This window comes from Ahaetulla prasina, chromosome 4 (genome assembly GCF_028640845.1).
Source record: "Ahaetulla prasina isolate Xishuangbanna chromosome 4, ASM2864084v1, whole genome shotgun sequence".
NCBI classification, from domain to species: Eukaryota; Metazoa; Chordata; class Lepidosauria; order Squamata; family Colubridae; genus Ahaetulla; species Ahaetulla prasina.
This window is the reverse complement of record NC_080542.1, coordinates 106,022,865-106,037,064: the sequence shown is the minus strand read 5'-3', so window position 1 is coordinate 106,037,064 and position 14,200 is coordinate 106,022,865. Positions and strand designations below refer to the sequence as shown.

Here is a 14,200-nt window from a genome sequence, read left to right as displayed (position 1 = left end):
TGTTACCTGAAAAGGTAGAAACCTGGTTAAAATGCCTGGAAGACACCATGCGTGAATCAGTGCGTTACCACATCACAGAAGCTATCACTGTTTATGAGGAAAAACCCAGAGAACAGTGGATCATTGATTATCCTGCACAAGTAGCACTTACTGGTTCTCAAATCTGGTGGACTACAGATGTGGGAATAGCATTCAGCAGGCTTGAAGAAGGATTTGAAACTGCTTTGAAGGATTATCATAAGAAACAGGTATTGATGTTACCCTTTACAGCTACCAAACCATATCTAAATAGAGTTTACAATTGTATGTAAAACGGGGAAAAGCTGTTTGCCATGCAGCAAAACTGTAAGCAATTTCATTTTTACTGATTTATATCCCATTTATTTTATTTTCAAGGCAGCAAACTTTCTTTTCTGATTTTCCCACAACAACAACCCTGTGAGGTAAATTAGGCTGAGAATGACTGGCCCAAGATCACTCAATTGGCTTCCCTAGCTAAAGTGGGACTTGAACTCATGGTCTCTTGCTTTCTTGCCTGGTGCCTTAACCACAAGAACAAATTGACTCAATTGGTGAAATAGGTGGCTATATAAACCAATGTATTAAAGTAACAGATCAATCAATCAATAAACAAAAAGGATTATAAGGGGCATGCATAAGTGCACAAAAATGCCTGCCGTTCCTGTCCTATTGTTTCTTTTCAATATATGTTCCTGTATATAATGTTGTGACAAAATAAAAAAATATATAACGGATGACAGTTCTGTCAATGATTTGGTATATAAAATAAAATGTAAAATTATTTATGTGTGTCTTTCTTAGGTTGCTCAGCTAAATGCTCTTATTGCTCTACTGTTGGGTGACCTGACACCAAGTGATAGACAGAAGATCATGACTATTTGTACAGTAGATGTACATGCAAGGGATGTGGTAGCAAAGCTTCTATCTAAGAAGGTAAAACTACTAGTCATTGCTTTAAATTTAGGCCACTATTCTGAATCTATCCTGAATGTAGTATAAGCGTATTTCTTTGGATTTAAATACTTTGGCTGATAAGCGTTTCCATACCTACTGCAATCTTCCTGGAGGGAGAATATTTAGCATCCATTTATTTTAAACTAGAAATTCCTGTTACCTCTGGACTCTAGTTGAGATCCCTATTTGCTTAATGGGTAAGTATTTCTTGAAAATTCACTTTCTCTGTTTATATGTCATATCTGTCTGAATGGGGGAATGTGGATTGAGAATAAATACCTTAGACCAAGCAACTCAAAGCTAAAAATTACAAAAAATAAATTTTACAAACTGAGACTAGAAAAATATCAGGGAAAAATGATTTATTTTTTGTATCTTCCTCTTTCTCTGCTTGAACCTTCTGCAGAGGATAATTAGTATAAATAAAATAAGGAATGGTATCTATATATATTGTTATATTTAACATTTCTTCTGATAAGACTTTCAAAGGATTTCATTGACGTTCCTTTGAGGATGTTAAAGGCAATAGACAGAAGTTTCTGTAACTTTAGTTTCTTAGTTTCTACTGACATTGATATTTTAAAGACAATCAGGCAGTGCAAGATGTTGCAAATGCTAGGAAAGAACCAAATGAGATATTGAAGATATAATTGTTTGATGGAATCCAAAGAGTGTCAATAAAATCAGATCTGAGGAATAAAATGATGTGAATGGTACTGAAAGGCACATATAAAATTGACTCATGTCAAATACTTACAGTTTGTTTCATGTAAATGTGAGCATGGAAGAGGAAATTATTTTGGCAGAAATTCTAATATCTGTTGCAACTAAAGCCTCCATTAAAAAGGCAAGCCTATATCGCATTTAATTTGCTATGTGCAGAGGTGCCTGGGAATTATAAATGTTTACTTATAATTGCAAACACTGGAGTTATATATGAATGATTGTGAATAAGGCTGGTGACGATAGTATAGGCATTTTGGCTTTATTTTACTTTATTATTTTATAGCATCTGCATAAATAATCATTTTACAATGTGATGTTTTTATAGATTACTAGTTCCCAAGCTTTCCCTTGGCTATCGCAACTGCGCCATAGATGGGATTGGACTCTGAAACACTGCTTTGCCAACATTTGTGATGCTCAGTTTCAGTATTATTATGAATATTTGGGAAATACTCCTCGGCTAGTTATTACACCTTTGACTGACAGGTAATATTTGTCTAATAGTGGTGCCCCCTGACTTGTCTTGCAGAATTTACTATTATACAAAAAATCTCATATTATCTTTCCCAGTGAAAAAATATTAATATTAGAAAATCCTTTTATTATTATTTTTAAGTTTACTTACAGTTTGGTATAATTGCATTAGGTTACAAAATATCCCCATCTAATCTCTTAAATTATATGGGAATGCTTGGGTTGGCACTTTAAGGAGCTTATGCCTCTAGGATGAATGAAGAACCGCTATTTGGAAGATTAAAGCAGAAATGTTTTTGGAAAACAAGCCAGGGGCTTTCTAGACTGCACAAATTTGCATACACAGTCACTCCAGCACCTGCAAACCTTTGCAAGTTCTATTAGGTTTATTTTCAAGAAATCAACTAAAATAAAAGTTGGAATAGAAGAAATGATCGAATTACATACCCAAGAAAGGGAATGTTAGATTTATAGTATTTAATTTTTTTGTATACCATAATTGCTGAGCTGAACAAATATGTAACTATTAATGCAAGCAAGATTTCTACATTTTAATCCATAAAGAAATATGTGTGTTGCAATTCTGCACAAAATAACTGAAAAATATGTTGAAAATTTGTTCAATAGACTCATAATTAAGCAGCTATACATGCATCTGGAAATAAACTCATATGTACACATACATATGTGTAAATCTACAAATGCTACTGAATGGACTGTTTGATACAAAATCTGCATAGCCATGACAATTCAGAAGGATCAAACAAATTTCCAAAATACACTTTTTTCTTCCCAATATGCTACCCCAAATCCCCATTTTACTGTATGCTCATATTCTTCTTAACATTACTCAGAGTCATTGATCTGCCGTACTATGCATCTATTTGCAGTGTTAAAACAAAATAATAACATCATTAAATTTATTTATTGAAGAGAAATATTATTTTCAAAAAAATACAACATAAATTCCTAAGTTCACATTGCTTGTGGTTGTAGCTTGTGGTTTTGCATTGTCCATCATTAAAGAAAGCTTATGTTATTATCATTGTGCTTTTATTGTTAAAGGTGTTACATTACTCTTACTCAATCTCTACACTTAACAATGAGTGGGGCACCTGCAGGTCCTGCTGGCACAGGCAAAACGGAAACCACAAAGGATCTTGGACATGCACTTGGAATGATGGTCTATGTTTTTAACTGTTCTGAGCAGATGGATTACAAGGTGCTTTGGTTATTTTCAACCATTTATCTTCAAAGAAAGATGATAAGGATACTTTTGTCCTTTTTTGGGTTGGGATGATCCACTGTTAAAGGAGATTGAATTATACAGTAACAAATCAAACCGACATTATTTCAAAGTAATATTTTCATTAGTGGATGAATTCTACTCCTTGGGTGATAGTAAATAGAAATACTGAAACATAGAAAACTGATGGAAGAAAATGACTTGGTAGTCCATCGACTCTGCCCTTTGAGAGTTTAAAAAAAATATTTTTTAGAATTTTAGTGTTTTTTCCAAGCACATTTAAACTCAGTTACTGATGTCTGAGCCACTACCTCTGTTGGAACTTGGTTCCAAGCTTTCATTACTCTTTCTGTGATATTTAACTAGATTTAATTTGGCATTTTTAATGCTTATACATAATCTATTTTTAAATGGAACAAATGAAGCATTGCTTAATGAAGCATTCCTCAAAGTAATCAATTCAATTATACATTTTAAAGAATATAAAATACTTTTACTGGGATGGGACTAAACCATGTTTAGAGTGCCTTCTTAAATTTTTTCAGTTGCGAGCTTTATACTATAGTTTATTTCACTGAACTCAATGACACTTTCTGATACTAGTATTTATAACTGATTTATTAAGCAAATTTATATTTGCAAATATGTTAATCCTTATATCTAGTAGCTATATGGTATCTTGAGCTTAGTAGATCAAGAAACTCTTAATTTAATGAATTCACAACTGAGAATAATAATGCAAACATTTGTTCTTGTTGTTTATGGGAAACTATTAATCTTTTTATTCCTCATGTAGTCTATAGGAAACATCTATAAAGGTTTGGTTCAAACAGGCGCTTGGGGGTGCTTTGATGAATTCAACCGAATTTCAGTAGAAGTTCTTTCAGTGGTCGCAGTACAAGTAAAAACTATCCATGATGCCATCAGAAACAACAAAAAACAGTGAGTATTAGCTACTTCATTAAATATTGTAAGGGATTAAATATATCATGAAGTTATCAATCATTTGTCTACCTGAATTCAAAATAACTAGACCTTTTAGGGCATATTAACAGATATTTTTAAAGACCCTCAAAGAGGTTTCTACTGAAAATTAGATTTGAACAGCTTGAGTGCAGTGGTGGGATTCTGCCGGTTCTAGGCAGTTTGACCAAACCGCTTGTTAAATTGCTGGCTCGCCCCGCCCCCTGCCCTGCCCCTCCCCACCACTACTTACTGGTCACCAACCGGTGGACCACTGATGGTCCACGGCTGGGTCGGGCTCCTCGAGAGACAAAAGCTTGCAGGGAGGTGCCCGACCCTGGCTTCTGCCTCCCTGCAAGCTCTCCTCTCGAGGAGCCCGACCCAAGCTTCCCGTGCCACTTCAGGGAGAACTTGAGAGGCAAGAGCTTGCAGGGAGGTGGACACCAGATTGCCTCCCTGCAAGCTCTCGTCTCTAGAATTCTCCCTGAAGGGCCCGGGATGTCTGCAGGTGACAACTACAATGTGTATGTCCACCTGCCTCCTGAAGCACCACTGCGGTGAACAAAACAACCCCATTGCTCTGCTCCTCTTCCGGCAGCCCAACACACCCAGCCATGCGTGCCCTTTCCTCAAATGGGCTGTGCATGGGGCGCTTGGAGAGCGAGTGAGCAGGAGAGCTCTCCAACCTCTGTTTTTGTGCGTGTGTGTGTGTGAGGGAGGGTGGGAGCGATTTGAAGCCGAGCCAGCCAAACTTCTGGCAGAGATGAGGGCAGCTTCTGAGCAGTCCTGAATCAGCCAGCTCCATCTGACCTATTCCCTGAGTCTCGCCGTTATCCTCGCCCCCCCATCCCACTCAAGCAACAGATGCATAGCTTGTTGGGGCTGAGCAGGGAAGCCCCTGCTTGAGTGGTGGTGGGGGAGGCGAACGGCGAGACTCAGGGAATAGGTCAGATGGAGCTGGCTGATTCAGGGCTGCTCAGAAGCCACCCCCATCTCTGCCAGAAGTTTGGGTGGCTCGGCTTCAGATCCCTCCCTCCCTCCCTCACACACACACACACACAAATGATTTTGTGATTTCATCCCTGGGCTTAACCCACCAGTGGCTGTCCTCGCCCTCCCTTCCCAGTCACTCCTCGCCTGGCAAGGGAAGCGGGCAGAATAGAGATTCGCTCCATATTCCAGAGTGGGAGCTGGATCTCGTGGCTGTTTCTTGGTGTCCTGAACCTCGTCTCCCTGGCTTGAGTTCCTCTCAGCCCCAAGACACTGGCTGGCCCATGAGAAAGAGGGGGAGAGAGAGAGAAAGAGTGGGGGGAGAGAAGGGTAGAAATAGAGAGAAAGAGAGAGAGAGAGAGAGAGAAAAGAAAGAAAGAAAGAAAGAAAGAAAGAAAGAAAGAAAGAAAGAAAGAAAGAAAGAAAGAAAGAAAGAGGTGGGAGAGATGAGAAAGAGGTGGGAAGAGAGAAAGAGAATGAGAGAGAAAGAGAGGGGGGAGAAAAAGAGATTAAGGAGAGAAAGATGGAGAGAAAGATGAAGGAGAGAAAGAGATGAGGGATAGAAGGGGGGAGAAAGATGGAGAGAAAGAGAGGGAGGGAGAAAGAGATTAAGAAGAGAAAGAGAGAAAGGGGGAGAAAGAGATGGAGAGAAAGAGGGGGAGAAGGATAAGGAGAGAAAGAGGGAGGGAGAATGGATTTGTTCTGGTAATTGATTTAACAAGCATAGCACTGAAAAAGTGATTTATGACCGTTTTTCACACTTACGAACATTGCAGCAAACTGTCATTAGGGCAAAGAAGCTATGTCACATGACCACCTGGCCATGCCCACCCAGTCACATGAAGCAATGCAGTTGTGACATGAGTGACATGGTTATTAAAAATGCTGCAACAGGCATAAATGATGACTGGTCATAAATGTGAGGACTGGTTAAAAGTGCGAGAACCTGGTCAAAAGAACCTGGTCAAAAGTGCAAAAACCTGTCAGAAATCACTTTTTTCAGTCCTCTGGGTAGTCTCCATGTGCATAGGGACTATCCAGAGAGCTGAAAAAAGTGATTTCTGACAGGTTCTCACACTTTTGACCAGTCCTCACACTTATGACCGGTCATCATTTATGCCTGTTGCAGCATTTTGGGCATAGGGACTAGTCAGAGGGCTGAAAAGGTTATTTTTGACCTGTCCTCACACTTTTGACCGGTCCTCACATCTACGACTGTCCTCACATTTTACATTTTGCGCCCTATCTTGTAACTGTGGTGAAGAGAAGCAGTTGTGAAATGAGTGACATGGTTGTTAAAAATGCTGCAATGGGCATAAATGTGAGGATGGTCATAAGTGCGAGGACCGGTAAAAACTGCGGGGACCAGTCAGGAATGACTTTTTTTAGCCCTCTGAGTAGTTTCTATGCCCATAGCCATGGCCACCCGGTCACATGACCAGCTAGGCTCACCCACTCAGTCACATGACCAGCTAGCCACGCCCACCCAGTCACATGACAGCCATGCCCCAAAATAAGCCACACCCACAGAACCAATTGTTAAAAAATTTGAATCCCACCACTGCTTGAGTGGTATTTAGAAGTAGTCATGCATATTTTCATATCCTAACTATAGACTTTCTCTATAATTGCACTCTGTTTTGAGTGCAATTTCCAAAAAAACCAAAACTAGAGACAATTACTTCACTTGTAACAAAGTTTGCTGATTTATTTCTTTAATAATGCAGATTCATTTTCCTTGGAGAAAACATCACATTGAAAGCATCAGTGGGAATATTTATTACTATGAATCCAGGCTATGCTGGCCGGACAGAATTACCTGAAAATCTTAAAACTCTATTTAGGTGAGTATGAAGGATAAGACATTTATGCTCCCTAATGTCAATTCTTTGATTTCCAATAGTTAGCAACTAGAGCTTTTTAATATATTGGTCTAAAGAAAGAGCTCTTCAAAGTTGCAGGTTTGACCGCAAATAGAAATATGGGAGATGAAATATTGTTTTTTTCCCAATTTGTGCTAAGTGCAAAAGAGAATTCTACTATTGGAAATAAAATCATAGTAAAGTTAAAAGATAATCTTAAAATAGCTTCACTTATATTTGTTATAGGATTAAGCCATATTTTAAAAAAACTATTTTAAAAAGTTTCTATCATGTACTTTAATGAAGAATATTTTTTTTAATTTAAGAATGTTTGATTAAATAAATTTCTACTTCAAATATATTAAAGTTAAAATGCACAACACAGTCACATGATATCAGTACCTTTCCTAGTAAACAATATGAGAAAGTGGACCCTTCTGTTTAGCAAAATTTTAGCTTTTGGTAAAGCAAAGAAATAGTTAAACAAAGTAATAAAAATCTTTTTTTTAACCTCTATTTTAGAAAAAAGACTTATCTTGGAGATTACCCATTAAGTGTCAGCTTTTTATATTTATTTTCTGTAACATAAGTGATTATATGCAAAAAATTGTACAAACTAATTTGAGAAAATTAACATTTTCAGTTTTGTTGAAATAATGATACTAGAATGTGATACTAGTGAGCAGCCATTGCTCATATATTGGAAGAAAATGTTTGTTAATGTATAATTATTAATTTCAGTTCAGGCAACTACATTTGTAAAAAATCATTTCCTTGAATTGGAATTGATTGATTGATTGATTTATCAAATTTATATGCTGCCAATCTCAGAAAAGGTGACTCGGGGCAGCAGACAATAAATAACAAATATAAATCAACCATTTCCTAAAACCTATATAAAATAATTGTTTAAAATATAAAAAACTATAAAAGCAGAACTAAATAAGAAAAGATAATAATAGGCAGATGGGTATTTAAAAACAATGGAGCTTTGTCACAAGTTCAACCATCCATCCAGGTCTGCTACGAATCAGGTCTTGACAGATATTCAAAAGATCAGGAATGATGACAGGCTAATCACAACTCTGGGGGAAAGGTCATACTGACTTCCTCCCAGTGGCCCATCAATATGGCTCACTACATTATGGAATCCATAACGTGCCCATTCTACTGAATCTAGTAGGACAGACAGGTGGAACAGTTAGTTTTCTTGTTCTCATTATGTTCATATTATAGTCTCTGATTTTGGTTTATGTGTTTTTTGTTTTGTGTTTAGACCCTGTGCAATGGTGGTCCCTGACATTGAACTAATCTGTGAAATAATGCTGGTTGCTGAAGGGTTTATTGATGCACGATTGTTAGCCAGAAAATTTGTTACCCTGTATACTCTTTGTAGAGAGCTTCTCTCTAAGCAGGTAAGTGAGATTTCTTTGACCTCGTGTTTCAACAAAGCTAGTTAATATTTTTGAAAGCAAAGAATTTCTTATCTTTGTATATCCAACTCGTATTGACAAGTCAAGAGCTATCCAACTCGCGTTGACAAGACAAGATAGCTGTTAAGCTATCAAAATACTTCTTTTAAAACTATTTGGATTTGTTATTTAAATGTTGATATTTTTTTTCAATGGCATAGAATGAAGAAAGTGACCAGAGATTTTTCCTCTTACTTTCATATACAATACTATAACACTAGGTTAACCAATGTTAATTATAGGCAATTTAGTATAACTTAAGGGAAAATATTTCTTCACAACTCTATTTGTTATCTTCTGAACTTCACCATCACAAAATATAATGATGACAATCAATTTTCTAGAGCATTCATGTCATTCTAAACTTCTATATTTGGTTGTCCAAATAGAATATTATATTAAATAAGCTCTTGGAGTGGCACAGTATGACTCCTCTTTTTTTCTTTTTCTTTTTTTCCTAATTTTTGGAGACATGTCTTGCAGTTTTCTTGAAAAGGCTTTTCAAAAGTGGTTTGCCATTGCCTTCTTCCTATGGCTAAGAGAATGGGACTAGCCCAAGGTCACCCAGCTGGCTTTAAGACCAAAGCAAGATTAGAACTCACTATCTCCTGGTTTTTAGCCTGATGCCTTAATCATTACACCAAACTACCCTCATGGCTCCTCTATACTTATAAAATTCTTTTCAAAGAATAATATTGTTTTGTTTTGTTTTTCATAGCTAACAAATAAAACATTAATTTAGAAAACAATGTGAATGCACAGTATCATAAGCAGAGTATTTAGTCCAAAATTATTTAATGTTCTTTCATGCAATTTTTTGTTGTACATGCACATTTTTTATTCTTCCTGTCTCCTTCCCTCTTTTCTATGTGCAGAAATGTGGTGTGCATTCATTCTATTTTTGGAATGAAAAATAATTAGTTTGCAGATAATTTTATTATATCTTATTCAAAATCAAACTGAACATAGTGGGGAAGTATTACCTTATGAGTCAGATGCTATCTGGGCATCTATATTTACCACTATAACTATTTGTAAATATTTTATTATACCCGATTGCCTTGATCTGAATCAATTTAGATCTGAATAACTAAATATTTCATTAAAAAATTATCCTATCATAGACCACTGGCATAGAAATTATGATATCAAAAAAGACTAATATAACTTAGTTTCTAGTTTTTAAAAATATAATATGGACAATTTACTAGATTTAGAAAATGATTTTTTAAACTTTCCTGAATATATCTCATTATAGGATCACTATGATTGGGGTCTTCGGGCTATTAAATCTGTCTTGGTAGTTGCTGGTTCTCTGAAGCGAGGAGATAAGACTAGACCTGAAGACCAGGTATGCAGCATGATGCAAATATATACTTCATAAATCTGCTTCCCAAAATCCAAGCATGTTGGCACTGAACCTCGCAAATTCCCACACAGGCATTTTTCCATTTCTATTCTGACAGGGAATTCTTTCCCCTGCACATGGAGAAAACACCAGATTAGTCTTCCAATTTGTCTTTGATAATAATATCACGGCACCTAAGCCGTGAAGATAACAGGATGAAATCCAGTCTAGTCCAATTCTGTATTTGTTATATTTAATAGACATAATCTCACTAGACTAAATTTATAACCATCTACCTAACAGATACATCTCTAGGCAGTGGTGGGATTCAGCCGGTGTGCACCACTTTGGCTGAACCGGTTGTTAAATTACTGGCTGGCCCCACCCCACTCTGCCCCTTCCAGAAGTCCCCCCCCCCCCCGTGCCTTGTTTTGGCTCCCAGGTAAGTGCAGGGAGACCTATTAGGCCCAAAACAGAGCACGGGTAGCTGCAGATGCGTCCTCCATGGCTATTTTTGCCCCAAGTGCAGGGAGGCCTACTAGGCCCAAAATGAGGGGGTGGGGGTGCATCCCCCTGCAGCCCACTTTTGCTCCCAGGGGGGTGCAGGAGGCCGCGTGCTGCCTGTCACACCCCCTGGCCATGACCACCATGACCATGCCCACCCAGCCAGTCATTAGGGGAGAGAACTGTTTGTTAAATTATTTGAACCCAAGCGCTGCTCATTGGGTGTGGCTACCCTGAGTGTTTTCCTTCCTTCCCCCATACTGTCTTTAATCCTCTCTGAATATGCTGCCTCCCCCTTAGGAAGTTGCAGTGTAACTGCTGAGATTCTTACACATGAATGCACATACTTCTTCTCCACTGAAATTGCATCACAATTTCCCTTTAATTGGATTTTAATTAGGCTTTTTTTTTCAAAGTATATTTTGACCATGAAATTGATCAGAAACTTTATGTACAGTACAATAATGTTTCCTGCCTTTTCCAGATACTTATGCGAGCCTTGAGAGACTTCAATTTGCCTAAGATAGTGACAGATGATATCCCCATTTTCATGGGCTTAATTAGTGACCTCTTTCCAGCTTTGGATGTTCCAAGGAAGAGGGGCTTGCAATTTGAACAGATGGTTAAACAATCTACCCTGGAGCTTCACTTACAGCCTGAGGAGACCTTCATTCTGAAAGTAAAAAAAAAAAAAAAAATTCCATTGCTTTTAATTACAGTCTGTAAAAAAAATTAAAAAAATTAAATCAAAATAATTGCAGACAGGTTGTGCTGGGTATGAAGTTATCCTTATTGACCTTACTGCGTTCTCGTAGTGTCCTTAAAATATTAGTCTTTCAGTAGGAGTGCTGTATGTTAGTTCAGTTAGTGTTAATTACAACATAAGCATATTATCATAAAATGTGTCACATGCACTAATTTGTCATAGAAATGCAATTCCTGCCCCTATTCTTTTTGTTTTTAAATAATTTACTGTTGATAATTAGCTATCAGTGTTAAACTTTAATAGAGTCCAATCCAAAAATGGAAATATTACTTAATTAAGGATTGTCAGTTGTCCGCTTTGTTATTTTGCTTGATGAGAAAAAAAGAAAAAAACCAGAATAAATTTCTGATATAGGAGAATATCAACATTAAAATTCTTTCCCCAATATATCATCAGGACAATCAATTTTAACTGTAGTATGAATAGATAAATATCAGTATCAGAAGTGAAGCAGCAGAATTAACATCCAATATAGATCTGCCTCTTGATTTGTAGAAAACCCCATAGAGATAGCAAACATACTGTAGAAAGCACCTAGAATGCAGTAGCTTGGCCACTAGTATAATTGATCTAGGATTCATCTTCTTTCTAGTAACTCAGTAAAAGCAAAGCCACAGGAATCCCAGATATTGCCAGGTGTGGCTCACTGTGGTATTCTGCTTGATCTCACATTTTTTATTTATTTATTTATTTATTTATTTATTTATTTTGTCACAACATCATACAAAAAGATTATATAGTATATACACATATAAACATATATAGGAAGAAGAAAAGAAAAACAATAGGACAGGAACGGTAGGCACGTTTGTGCGCTTATGCACGCCCCTTATGGTCCTCTTAGGAATGGGGTGAGGTCAATAGTAGAAAGTTTTTGGTTAAAGCTGTTAGGATTATGGGAAGAGACCACAGAGTCAGGTAAAGTATTCCAAGCACTGATGATTCTGTTGCAGAAGTCATATTTTCTGCAATCTAGATTAAAGCGGTTTACATTAAGTTTAAATCTATTGGTTGCCCTTGTATTATTGCAATTAAAGCTGAAGTAGTCTTTGACAGGAAGGACATTACAATAGATGATTCTGTGAGTTAAACTTAGGTCTTGTCGAAGGCGACGGAGTTCCAAGTTTTCTAAGCCTAGGATTTCAAGTCTGGTGGGATAAGGTATTTTGTTGTTTTCAGAGGAATGGAGAACTCTTCTTGTAAAATATTTCTGGACACGCTCAATTGTATTGATGTCAGAGATGTGGTGAGGGTTCCAAACAGGTGAGCTGTATTCTAGAATTGGTCTAGCAAATGTTTTATATGCTCTGGTTAGTAGTGTGGTGTTTGTGGAAAAGAAGCTACGCAAAATTAGGTTTACAACTCTTAGAGCTTTTTTTGCTATGTAGTTGCAGTGGGCTTTGGCACTTAGATCATTTGACATGAAAACTCCAAGGTCTTTAACGGGATGGGGTCGTCTGTAAGGTAATGTCCATCTAGTATGTACTTAGTTTTAGAGTTCTTTTTCCTATATGTAAGACTGAGCATTTGCTGGTTGAAATTTGAGCTGCCAATTTTAGACCAAGCGGTTAGATGGTCAAGGTCGTTTTGAATGATAGAAGTGTTGTCTGTGGTGTTAAATAGTTTGACATCGTCAGCAAAGAGAACACAATTACTTGAGATATGGTCACAAAGATCATTAATGTATAGAATAAAGAGTGTTGGTCCAAGGACGCTGCCTTGAGGAACGCCACTCTTGACAGGAACAGGATTTGATAAAGCATTGCCAATTTTGACCACTTGTTGTCTGTTAGACAGAAAAGCAGATATCCATTTGTGGAGGGGTCCTGAGATGCCATAGGATGTTAGTTTAAGGAGAAGTTTATCGTGTACTACTGAGTCAAAAGCTTTGCAGAAGTCTATGTAGATTGCATCTATTGATTTGCCTTGATCTAGATTTGAAGTCCATATGTTTTTGCAGTGGAGAAGTTGTAAGTTACATGATAACTTTTCCTGAAACCAAATTGTTTGTTGGAGAGTAGGTTGTTAGTTTCTAAGTGTGAGGTAATGGATTGATTGATGATAGATTCCATGACTTTGCAGGTGACGCAGCAAAGGGAGATCGGTCTGTAGTTTTCGACTAAGCTGGGGTCTCCTTTTTTGAAGATGGGGATGACTGTGGCTAGTGACCAAAGTTTGGGAAGAGAACTGGTAGTGAAAGCTTTATCAAAGATAATACTTAGGGGTTCAGCTATATTAATGGAAAGTTTTTAAGAAATATGCACATAGACCATCAGGTCCAATAGAAAGCGATGGTTTTAAGTTGTGAAGAGCTTTACCAACGTTGTCTTCTGTGAAATCTATATGAGTTAGATCATCATAGTCATTGCTGGTTCGTTTGTGGAATGTTGGATATGTGTTATCGGAGTTAACAAAAACTGAGCCAAAGAAAATGTTGAAGAGGTTTGCTTTGACTGTTTCGTCATTGCATTCTTTGTTGTTAGAATCTTTTAGTGGTGGGATGGATCTTGAATCTTTAAGTTTACTGTTGACAAAATTATAAAAGGCACGATTGGAATTTGTGCGTAGAAGGTTTTCTTCTTGCTTGGTGTGGTAATTTGTGCATTCAGTTTTAATTTGGTTGCATATGTTTCTGTAACGGTTTCTGAAGTTTGTAACATAGCCTTTTTTGTTTCTTTTCCAGAGGATTTTTTTGATTGAAGCTTTTTTATTGATATGGGTAGTTTGTTTTTCTTGGACATGGTAGTCATTCGTGGTACATATAATTTAATGACTCTATTGATTTCAAGTAGGAAGATTCTATAGAGGTCATCAGCGGTTATGCAGGTTGCAAACAGATTTTGCCAGTTCAGAAGTGAAAGATCGTTGTTTATA

The 14,200-nt window shown here is 37.1% G+C and overlaps 1 protein-coding gene across 1 annotated transcript in view; it reads left to right on the top strand.

Moving 5' to 3' along the window:
• Window positions 1–14,200, top strand: part of LOC131198248 (dynein axonemal heavy chain 11-like) — a 94,950-nt gene that overhangs the window by 76,613 nt on the left and 4,137 nt on the right. Inside the window, exons 27-35 of the mRNA XM_058182738.1 lie at window positions 15–248; window positions 823–954; window positions 2,027–2,187; window positions 3,241–3,397; window positions 4,218–4,363; window positions 7,102–7,218; window positions 8,513–8,651; window positions 9,967–10,059; window positions 11,045–11,239. Coding sequence (XP_058038721.1) covers window positions 15–248; window positions 823–954; window positions 2,027–2,187; window positions 3,241–3,397; window positions 4,218–4,363; window positions 7,102–7,218; window positions 8,513–8,651; window positions 9,967–10,059; window positions 11,045–11,239 — 1,374 coding nt within the window. The remainder of the gene's footprint in view (window positions 1–14; window positions 249–822; window positions 955–2,026; window positions 2,188–3,240; window positions 3,398–4,217; window positions 4,364–7,101; window positions 7,219–8,512; window positions 8,652–9,966; window positions 10,060–11,044; window positions 11,240–14,200) is intronic.